This window comes from Vidua chalybeata, chromosome 5 (genome assembly GCF_026979565.1).
Source record: "Vidua chalybeata isolate OUT-0048 chromosome 5, bVidCha1 merged haplotype, whole genome shotgun sequence".
NCBI lineage: Eukaryota > Metazoa > Chordata > Aves > Passeriformes > Viduidae > Vidua > Vidua chalybeata.
In genome coordinates, this window is record NC_071534.1 from 71,222,769 (window position 1) to 71,234,382 (window position 11,614).

Sequence of the window (11,614 nt, forward strand, 5' to 3'; positions counted from 1 at the left end):
GAATTCTTCACACAAAGATAACAATTACAGAAACCCCTAAATTTTCCAGAGGAGAGGAATTTATGGCTTTCCTTATCAACAGAAACGAACTTCTTCAAGCCTCACTTAGACTCGAAGGCACCTGGGGATTAACAGAAACTTTTTGACAAGTACCAGACAAATTTCTTGTTTTAAATAAAATATATTCATAATCATGAAGTGTTTTGTATATGCAACAGGTTGCCCCTCTTAAGGAGTAAATTCTCTTTTAACGGGGTCCTTTTCCTGGCTCATTTTTGTCCAAAAAGAGGTACCCAGCCTGGGCTGTAACTCTTGTCTCATTAATTGTCCTAACTCTAATTGTCTAACCTTTATTACTATACTTGTATTATTATTTTTATAACCATTTTATTTTTATTAAAGTTTTATAAATTTTTAAAACCAAGTGATTGGCGTTTTTCACATTAGCTATAAAGACAAGTAAAAAAATGTGAAAAACGCCAATCACTTGGTTTTTAAAGTTTTTAAAGTTTTATAATAATAAAATGGTTATAAAAATAGTAATACAATTAGAGTAATAAAAATTTAGAGTTAAGACAATTGCAAGGCAATAAAAAGCAAAGAATTATGGATGTCCAGTTACTCTCAGGCACTTAAGCCACGACAAGCATGCCTTTTGAACAAAGGAATAACCTTAAAAGCAATAGCCTGTTGCATATACAAAACACTTCATGATTATGCATATATTTTATTTAAAAATATAAAAATATAAAAAATATAAAGAAATTCGTCTGGTACTTGTCAAAAAGTTTCTGTTAATCCCCAGGTGCCTTCGAGTCTTTGTGAGGCTTGAAGAAGTTCATTTCTATTGATAAGGAAAGCCATAAATTCCTCTCCTCTGGAAAATTTAGGGGTTTCTGTAATTGTTATCTCTGTGCTAAGAATTCCTTGATTATCCCATCTTTTTCTTGAGCTAGTTAAAAAAAGTATCTTACATAGTACAGTTTCTATTTTCACATTGTATTATAACCTAAAAATACATTCAACACACTACTGGAGAGAATTAATACAGCATAACTTTCCAACATTACACATATGATATTCATTGTAACGTTTGCGAAAAGCCAATCATAAAATATGCATTTTTCACAGAAAAAATAAAAACAAAACAAAGCGAAATTCTGCCCGTGAGGGCTCCTTCGCCCCCCCCAACATGGCGGCCCCCTCACGCCTTCCCGCCAAAACCCGCCCGCGAGTGCCCGCCCCCTTTGCCCCTCCCCCGGCGCGGCCGGTGACGCGGCGCGAGCGCCCGCGCAGGCGCAGAGAGCGCGAGGCCGCGGCGGCGTGAGGGGAGCCGAGATCCCCGGCGGGAAAAGGGGAAAAAAACTGCCCGGCGTGAGGGGGAAACGGGACAGATCTGCGGAGAGGTGAGGCGAAATCTGGGCACGGGGGGACAGCCGAGCTCTGGGAGGAGGACGGTGAGGTCTGGGGAGGGGGAGCGGTGAAATTTGGGGAGGGTGGTTGGGAGGGGAGGAGGGAGGTTCGGGGAGGGGGATCAGAGAGGTTTGGGTGGATCAGAGAGGTTTGGGGAGGGGAAACAGAGAGGTTTGAGGAGGGGGATCAGAGAGGTTTGGGCAGGGGGATCAGATAGGTTTGGGGAGGGGGATCAGAGAGGTTTGGGGAGGGGGATCAGAGAGGTTTGGGCAGGGGGATCAGAGAGGTTTGGGGAGGGGGATCAGAGAGGTTTGGGGGGATCAGAGAGGTTTGGGGAGGGGGATCAGAGAGGTTTGGGGGGATCAGAGAGGTTTGGGGAGGGGGATCAGAGAGGTTTGGGGGGGATCAGAGAAGTTTGAGGAGGAGGAGGATCTGTGACAGGGTTGTCTCCTTCACATAAGGTGTTACTGGGCATAAAGGAGGAAATAAAATCTGTGGGTTTCACATGGCAGAAAATACTCTGTTACCTACTGAAATAAGTGAGAATTTTCACTAAAAACACTGCTCTTGCCTGGAGGGGGCAGGAGCTTTCCCTCAGCCTTTTGAAAGACATTATTACTCAAAAATGAGGGGGAAGATGGACAGTGTTCCACAGAAACCTGGCTGAAAATCTTCCTGCTGATTAAAAACTCACAGATGTTGCCTTTTCCCTGTGTTCTCACAGACAATGACACCGAATAAGAGTCCAGACACTTCTCTCATCGACCTGGCTGTGAAGATGAGGAAACAGGCTGAGACCAGGAAGGTGGTGCTGGCCTGGGGGCTCCTCAATATATCTGTAGCAGGCATGATCTACACTGAAATGTAAGTTAATTGTTCCATCTGATTCAAACCAGCAAAGATTCCACCGTGTGGAGCCCTTAATATCCCCCAGAATTTCTGCTAAATTCTCCCTTCTTGTTTTGCTTTTCAGGACTGGGAAACTCCTGAGCACATATTACAACATCACCTGCTTTCCCCTCTGGTACATTGGTGAGTGGTTGCAGCATTTAAATCAAATGTCAGGATTGTTTTTTACTCATTTTTATTGCTGGGAGGTCGTTTTTAAGGCAGGTGGTTTTTTTTTCTGTTTGAGTATTAAACCAAATTTTGCTTTCTGTGATCTCCCTTGAAACTGCTGGAATTCCATCCTTTTTAGTGGCAGATAAGGAGTGTTAACAGCTTTTTCTCTGTCCTGAAAGGGCAGGAAGGACTTATTTAATGTGTTAAATCTTTCTTAATGTGTGGACTAAGGCTTTAGGGAGCCTTAGATTTATTTTCCTGCTGTGTTGAGCTCTGGGTGTGGGTGAAATTTTACAACGATTCAAGTCGGTTTCAGAAGAGGAAACTCTAAGCTCTGTCAAAGAGGATGGAAAGAAGCAAGAATCATGAGATTTCCTTTTTGGAAAATATCAATCCTATTTTAAAAATTAAACTTTAAAACGTATACATTAATTTCAACAGTGAGGAAAGTTATCTCCAACAGTTCTTGCCTAAGAAAGTGAAGAAATCTTGGATATTTCTCCAGACTGGCAGCACTAATAATGACCTTATTTAAATAGACATAGCCTGATTTTGCAAATAATGTAATTTTTGCTCAAAGCATGACAGAAACTCATGTGGTTTTTTTTCAGAATTTGCCCTGGCAGCCCTGTTCAGCCTCAATGCCCTGTTTGATTTCTGGAGGTACTTCACCTACACAGCAGCACCAACCAGCTTGGTGACGAGTCCCAGCCAGCAGATCATGGGCTGGCTGCGCAAGGCAGGTGGGGAATAAACCCTCTTTTTATTCTTTTTCGTGGTCTTATTGTTGTTTCTCCAGTGCTGGATTCTTTATTCTGAATTATCTCCTGACAAGAGCTGTAAGCTGAGCTGGGCCTTCGGGGTTGTCCTGTGCAGGGCCAGGAGTTGGGCTCGATGTTGTTCCTCCTGCTGGGGTTTAGTTTATGGCCATTTGAGGTGGTGCTAATTGTGTTTTAGATAATTGAGACATGAATTAGTGTGGTAAGGATGAGAGCAGTGGGCAGGTGGAGGAGCTGATGGAATATTAGAGAAGCCCCCCAAGCAGGATTTATTCCGAGCTGAGCTCACAGGACTCAGTTTTATCTGAGTTCTGTAGGGACCAGGTTTTCAGCGTCCCCTTTTAACATCTCTAAAATTGCCTTCAACATTTTATAAAATTAAAAAGGGCAATTTGGCTAACCCTGCTGGTCCTTCCCTTGCAGCTGTACAAGCCAGCCCTCCACGGGAGGCAGCGGCCAAGCGAGTGCTGTCCCTGACGCCGTCCCCGCCGATCCAGGGCCAGTGTGTGCTGAGCTACAGCCCCTCCCGCTCGCCCAGCGCCAGCCCCAAGTTCTCTGGGAGCTGCCTCAGTGGCTACAGCCCCCAGCTCCAGGCTCTGCCAGGGACCAGCCCCTCGCACAGCACCTCTGTCACTTACTCACCCAGCAGCAGCTACGCTAAGGTAATGTCCAGGACACATCCCAATGGCATAGCTTTAACCTCGTAAATGAAAAGAAATTAAGTTTTTTTGTTGTTGTTGTTTTCTCCCAAGGTTTCCAGCTTCAGCCACTCTCCCAATGGATCTCCCTATTCCATGAGCGTGGGGCCTGTGGACAGCGGTGGGATAAGGTCTCACTACCGATTCTCCCCCATTCTGTACAACAATTCCACCTACAAAGACGACTGTATCACAGATGTCAAATCCCTGGACACCTTCCTGAGGAACGAGGAGGAGAAACAGCACCGAGTTCAATTGGGTAAACTGGGGCATTTGCTGGGAAAACCTTGCAAGGGAAGAGGTGTTGGTTGTATCCAGTGTTGGCTTTTGTGATGGGAGAAGTACCAGTAAAAAGGTACCATTTGTTTATGGATCACCTGTGAGCTTGGCAAAGGTCCTGCTCCTCTTCAGGAATTGGGGTGTGAGGTAGAGCCCCATTGTTTCCCCTTCAGGCAATTTTGCTCCAGTTTTTCCTTGGATCAGGATCTAAGCATGGGAATGCTGATGGGTTATCTCTGCAGCAGTTGGTGGCTGTAATGGACTGAGATAAGATCACCTTGATAAGGGGGATTTTGTCCAGGTGATTTCAGATAAGGGGGCTGAGTCCAGTACATTTTTCTCCTGGATTGGGACAATCAAGATAAGGATAAAGGGGATGAACTACACCCAGTAAGTTTTTGTTCTGAGTTGGGACAATCAAGATAGTGGTAAATGCAGTGTTTCTGCAGAGTGACTTCAGTGTATTCACTCACACTGACCTGCTGTCCCCTGCTGTTTATCCAGAATTACTTGGCAATAATTGAACTGAACTTCTTAATGAATGAATCTTTCCAGGAAGCTCAGATTCCAGCTCTCCCTCCAGCAGCCCAACGTTTTGGAACTACAGCCGCTCCATGGCAGACCACGCACAGATCCTCAGGAAGTTCCAGTATCAGTTGGCCTGCAGGTCCCAGGCTCCTTCTGCACACAAGGATGAAGCTGATCTGAGCTCCAAACAGGCTGCAGAAGAGGTAAATTCCACCAAAAAAAAAAAAAGTCAGGAGGGAGAAATGGGATTTTAAAATGTACTTTTGTGCAAAGGTTTGGATTTGAGCTGGGTCAGGAATGTGGGGGAAAAAAAGTCCTCCGGCATTCAGCCAACTCCTTTCTTTTGCAAGCAGCAGGAATAGCCACAGACCCTGAGAACTCTGGGTTCTGTGAGGTTCTCATCTGGATTTGATAAACCTTTCCATAGGTTTGGGCACGGGTGACAATGAACCGGCAGCTCCTGGATCACATGGATTCCTGGACAGCAAAATTCAGGAATGTAAGTCCCTCTCTGAGGAATTCCAAGTGGAGTGGGAAAATGCCTCCATGTCCTCTGTGCCTGAGGTGGGAGGGGTTGCAGTGCCTGTCTGAGGGTTGGGGTGGTCTGTCACACACAAATCCCACAAATCTATCATCTCCCTGCTATCCTGAACCAAACAGGAGAGGGACTGGATCTGTCAGTCTGTTTGGAGGGCTGTGATTCATAATCCCCTTTCCTCATTGTCCACAAAAGCTTTACCTGGTACACATGGGTTTTCCCAACTCCTGTACATGGAATTTTCTGCTTTTTCAGAAGCTGTTAAAGGGTCACTTAAAATCTGCCTGGCTTGATAATTAAATTAAATTAAATTAAATTATTTCCCTCCTTGATTGGCTTCAGTATTTCTGTTAAACTGCTTTGTGGTTGTGGTGGGGATTATTATAGGGTGTAAACTGAGGGGTTTATTAAAAAATTCCTGTTGCTTCTGAGCTTGAATTTTCCCCTTTTTCCTTCCCAGTGGATCAATGACACCATTCTGGTGCCACTGGTGGAAGAGATGGAATCTGTGAGCACTCAGCTGAGGAGGATGGGCTGTCCAGAACTGCAGATTGGAGGTAGGATCAGCAGCCTGGGAATTCCCTTGGAATGGGAGTAACATAAATTTGGTCTGGGAAATAATTTTGTTCAATTTCTGCTCTCTTTTAATATTGTCTTTGTTCCACCTCCTGCATTTTGTTAAGCTGGGAACATTTTCCATAATACTTCTATAAATATTGATGCTTGGACACTTGGGTAAAATTCTTAAATTTCTCATTTTCCTCCCATAAACTTAATTTTACAGCTCAAATTATCATTAATAATAATTGATCATTAATCAGGCAGAAAGCATTTCAAAGATGTGCTGTAAATTCTCCGTGTCTCCCAAAAGTCTCACTGTCTCCACTGCTATGTGCTTTCCCAAGTTCTTCCTTTAAATCACCCACTTCCTGAAAGAACTGTGTTTTTTTAAATTCTATCATTTTTTAAAAAATTCTAATGAATTGCAGTTCTGTTTATCAAGTCAGGTTAGGATTCTGCAGCAGCTGCTTCTCCTGTTGTTTTAAGTTAACTGAGAAGTGGATTTGATGTGGTGGCTTGTAATTAAATTATTTTGTTTGGACTGTTCTTGGAGTGTTTCTTAAAAGCTACTGTTGCAAGGTGCTTAAAAAACCGGTAGATGCTGCTTTTATTTTCACTTTGTTTCTCTCCCACTGCTCTTAAGTTGGTTCCTTGTAGCTGATGTGAAGGAGATTTGTGCTACTTTGTAGTAAGTGAGCTGACGTTCGGGGTGGTGTGGGCTGTCAGTGTTTCCAGCCTAGCAGGGCAGCTGGCCGTGCCCCAGCTGAGGCCGAGCCTCCTGTGTTGCAGAAGCCAGCATCAGCAGCCTCAAACAGGCAGCCCTGGTGAAAGCCCCGCTCATCCCGACCCTCAACGCTCTGGTGCAGTACTTGGATCTCACCCCAAACCAGGAATATCTGGTGGAAAGGATCAGAGGTTTGTGGTGTTGCTGTTCTGATTGCCAGACTTTTCCATACTGCAGTGAACTTACTGGCTCTGTATCCCACAGCAGCTGGGGCTGCCCCTGCATCCCTGGAGTGTCCAAGGCCAGGCTGGACAGGGCTTGGAGCAGCCTGGGACAGTGGGAGGTGTCCCTGCCAGGGCAGGGGGTGAATGATCCTTCAGTTTCCCTCCAATCCAAACCATTCCACAATTTCCTCCTGCCTGCTCAGGGTGCAAAAGGGATTGAATCGCTTCATTATCTACCAACAAAAATCATCCTTTAACTTTCCCCCCTTTATCAATATCTTCCCTAGCAATTTGAATTTTTCCCATTTTCTACAAACCCCCTTTGTTTAGATGTATTTCCAACCCCCAGGAAGTGAATAACTGTTGTCATTACAGAGCTTTCCCAGGGAGGATGCATGAGCTCCTTCCGATGGAACGGAGGAGGGGATTTCAAGGGCCGGAAATGGGACACGGACCTTCCCACCGACTCCTCGGTGAGTTTCCAGGGACACCTGGATCTTAAAGCTGCTTGGATTTTGGGATAAGGTTTGGAGGGAGCAGCCAGGAAGTCTTTGAGGAACATGGGAAAATCAGAAAACGGAGCTTTGCTGCTGGATAATTAAAGAGATTGCATTGCTGGAAATGGAAAATCAACCTTCAAATAGGGTTTGATTTTCTGGTTGGGAACATGGTTAAATATTTGGAATTGTCCAGCTATGGAGCAGCTCTCAGTGTCCTGATAAACAGGAACAGGTCAAAAGTGCAAATAAAGAAGTTTTGGCATTAATTTAAGGCTATTGGAAAAAAAAAATAGACAATTTCACATTTTTCTTAATTTTGGGTAATAAAATGCTGTGAGGTCCAAGGTGCATCTCCCAGATTCTTTAAGATTTGTGGCATTTTTTTCCCAGCAAATCCACTTCTTCCTGTCAAACAGCTCCTGTTGGGTAAAAGGAACACAAAAAGCACCAGATCACAGATAATTTGCTGATGTTACCCACATAAAATAGTGAGAACTCTCCAGAAAGGGTTGAAACAACCCTCAGGCTGTCCCTGGTTTTCTGGCTGCTCCTCCCAGGACTTTATTTCTCAATTTTGACACTCCTAAGACTGGTGGCCAGCCCAGACTTTCCCAGTGATTTCATGAGGGAAAGGGAGAAGTTTCCTTGCTGGGTTTGGGGTGGGCAGAACTGTTTTTTGAGCTCCTCTGCTGTTCTCAGCCAAATCTGGAATTGGTGATTTAGGCATGGAGCTGCTCCTAAGCCTGGGGTTAAGCCAGCATTGTAAGCACAGATTATCAAAGACTGGGATTAACTCCTGGGATCACGGGGAGGAAGCTGCTGGGTTTTGGGGCCATTCCAGTGAGATTTGGTTGTGTTTGCCCAGATCCTGATGCACGTGTTCTGCACTTACCTGGACTCCAGGCTCCCGCCTCACCCCAAGTATCCCGATGGCAAAACCTTCACTTCCCAACACTTCATCCAGACTCCAGATAAACCAGGTACTGCGCTGGCCTGGGCTCTTTTCCTCTGGGATCACAGCAGCACCTCTGAAATCTGTTTTTTTAATTCACTTTTAATTCAGACACTTCAAATGAAAACGTGTTCTGCATCTACCAGAGCAGCATCAACCCACCCCACTACGAGCTGATCTACGAGTGCCACGTCTACAGCCTGCCCAAGGTATGGGGGTTTGTTCTCCTCCTGCTCTCAGGAATCATTTCCAGGGCTGATCTGGGGTCTTTTTAAATCCTAGACACGTCTTTGTCCATTTACACAGAGGCTGGTTCAGCTTGGTCTTTGCCCAGTACATGGTACTTTGCTGCTGAGTACTACCTGTGGTGTCTGTTCAGGAGACAGGAGTTCCTAAGCAGGACCTTCCTCTTATTAATTTTCTGCCAATTTATTGTAAAACCCCAAATCACAGTCCCTGGTGGGTGATGTCACTGATGTCCCCCCTTGAGGCCAGTGTAAATTCCGAGGGGAAGTTCCAAACTAGGAAAATGCTGAGGTTTTTACTTGTTTTGATTTCTAAATCCTTATTTCTCTCCGTGGCTCCAGGGCAGGAACAACATGTTCCACACCTTGCTGATGTTCCTGTACATCATAAAGACAAAGGAATCTGGGATGTTGGGGTAGGTAGCCCATGGGAACAAGATGGGAACGGTGTCAGACCAAAACCACCACAGTGGGGTGATAATGAATGGTGTTAAAATCAAATTAACAGCAGCTTTTAATTGTGCTCCCTTTGGCTTTTGCAGGCGTGTAAATCTGGGTTTATCAGGAGTCAACGTCCTGTGGATCTTTGGGGAATAACAGGACACAGCTCTGGAGGACAGCGCTGCTCCGAGGGATGAACTTTGATTTAAACATGCATTTGCTACAAAACAGGATCATTAAAGCTCAGCTTTGTGGACAGAGGGAGGAACTGCCTCTAATTCCCGTGTGGATTTTGTCAAGGCATTCCATAGAATATTTCACTGTGGAAATGCTCCTGTGAATGAACTCCAGGCAGGACTTCTCCTTCCTGCTCCTCACCTCAACCAGTCCTGTTGAAACTGAGCTTCACTGATCTCAGACTAAACCAAACCAACCAAACCTCCTTTGAAGGTGCAGCTGGAACAGCCTCCCCAAGGCTGTGCACAGCTGTGAGCACTTGGAAGGACAAAGCAACTTGGACAACTTCAGGATCCAAGAAATTCCAAATCCAGAAGCTCAGACTCAGTTTTGCTTCATTTTATTCCGTATGATAAAAACCAATTATTTTTATCCCTGATTATTGGTGTAATTGTGATTTCTGACCCCTCAAGATGTTCCTGCAGCTGAAAAGGAAGGACAAAACCATGTTTGTCTTGCTGAATTCAGTAAATAAGAATTTTACTTTTATTTTCAATTTTTGTTTTCATTGTTTTGTACAAAACCAGCGTGGCCTCCCCTCTTAGGGAGCCTTGTGAGCTCTGAACTCCCCAGGTACCTTCACTGCTACCGACTCTCACCTGCCTTTGCTTTTGAATTTAATTTTCCTTCAGCTTTTTTCACTAATCACCACCTAATTTGGGAGCTTTATGCACCTTGGTGGGAAACCAGGCCCTACACACCCACAGGTTTTTGGGAATGTACCTTTTTTGGTAAAAGCACTTGGATTTGCTTCAAAGAAAGGATCAATCAATATTTGTCAAATTTCTCTAAGGGGCAGGGGGAGAACTTGTAAATTCTGGTAAATGAGTATTTTAGCAGTGTATATAGGACCATAAACACATGGAATCATTGTACTGTATTTTTTACTGATGGGGGAAAGAGGAATTTTTGGAACTTTGCTGTTTTTTGGTGTGAACTGACTGGTTTTGGTGACTCTGTCTCTCTCTCCTGGGGGACCTGGGTTTTTCCAAGGAACTGGTAACAAAATGGCTCATTTGGTTCTTGTATTAAATGAGTTTGTTTTTTCAAACGCTTTTTGGAGTTTTTATTGCGTTCAGCTCACCACATCCATCCATGTACCACAGAGGAATGTTCAAGAACCAGATTTAGCTGGGTTTTACCCTAAAACTCCCCTCCTCAAGGGCTGCAGAGCCCCCTGAGGTCCATTAGTCTCACATTCTAAAACCATGATGTGCAGAAATCCCTTCTTTCACCAAAAAGTGGGGATCCTCAGGATGAACCCATCCCATAGGACACCCTTGGGTGCCCTGGGATCTGCAGCCCCAGGACCCTGCACGTTTTTGGGGTCCCCAGAACCCCATATCCCTCTGTGCTCCCAGGATCCTGCACAGCCTCTTCCCACAGAGCCTCCAGATGGATCCTTTTGCACCCCAATAGATCACACATCCCAATCCTGTACCCCAACAGATCACACACCCCAGTCCTGTACCCCAATAGATCACACACCCCAGTCCCTCTGTACCCCAATTGGTCACACATCCCAGTCCTGTACCCCAATAGATCACACATCCCAGTCCCTCTGTACCCCAATTGGTCACACATCCCAATCCTGTACCCCAATAGATCACACACCCCAGTCCTGTACCCCAATAGATCACACACCCCAGTTCCTCTGTACCCCAGTACTCTGTGCTTCACACCCCTCAGTCCCTGTGCACCCCGATGCATCCCACACCCCAACACATCACACATCCCAGTCTTTGTGCACCCCAATACCCGGCGTGCTCTGCTCCCTGTACACCCCAACACATCACAAACCCCACTCTCTGTGCACCCCAATATATCCCACACCCCAGTCAGTCCCTGCACCCCCTAATACCCCATCCACCCTGCTCCCTGTGCACCCCAGTACACCACACATCCCAATGCACTCTGCACCCCACTCCCAGTACAGACCCCAGTCCTGGTGCCCCCTGACACCCTGTGCACCCCAGTTCATTGTGCACCCCATTCCTGCTCACATTCTGCACCACAGCCCCTGCTGCCCGTGCACCCCCTCCTTGTGCACCCCAACACTGCACACCCCCTGCTCCCCGTGCACCCCAATACACGGCACACCCCAGATCTTGTTCATTCTGATCCCTGCGCATGCTCCATACACTGTGCACCCCAATTCCGGGGCACCCCTGATATACCACACACCCCACATCCCTGTGCCTCCCGGCACCCCAATATCTGCACCCCCTCACCTGTGTATCCCCATATACCGCGCACCCCGCTCTCTCTGCACCCCAAAACACCGCGCACCCCGCTCTCTCTGCACCCCGTTATTCCACGCGCCGCATCTCCGCGCATCTCGGTCCCTGCGCATCCCTTTCCACCCCGCACAACTCAATCTCTGCATCCTCTCACCTGCGCACACCCAAAACACCTGCACACCCCGTTCCCCGC

General features: G+C 46.1%; 1 protein-coding gene and 1 long non-coding RNA gene across 2 annotated transcripts; one reads left to right on the plus strand and one right to left on the minus strand.

Moving 5' to 3' along the window:
• Positions 1-1,323: 1,323 nt before the first annotated feature.
• TMEM209 (transmembrane protein 209) lies at positions 1,324-10,234 on the plus strand. The gene is made up of 15 exons (XM_053943733.1): positions 1,324-1,406; positions 2,138-2,277; positions 2,387-2,445; positions 3,087-3,218; positions 3,678-3,916; positions 4,007-4,211; positions 4,787-4,962; positions 5,187-5,258; positions 5,758-5,854; positions 6,648-6,773; positions 7,182-7,279; positions 8,172-8,286; positions 8,370-8,467; positions 8,846-8,919; positions 9,046-10,234. Exons 2-15 carry the CDS (start codon positions 2,141-2,143, stop codon positions 9,098-9,100), a joined length of 1,683 nt encoding a protein of 560 aa, XP_053799708.1. The 5' UTR covers positions 1,324-1,406; positions 2,138-2,140; the 3' UTR covers positions 9,101-10,234.
• On the minus strand, positions 7,645-8,883 carry LOC128788588 (uncharacterized). Its single transcript, XR_008431134.1, has 3 exons — positions 8,621-8,883; positions 8,199-8,341; positions 7,645-7,725 (listed from the first exon to the last, which is right to left on the minus strand). It is a non-coding gene; the product is annotated as an uncharacterized LOC128788588 (long non-coding RNA).
• Positions 10,235-11,614: the final 1,380 nt, after the last annotated feature.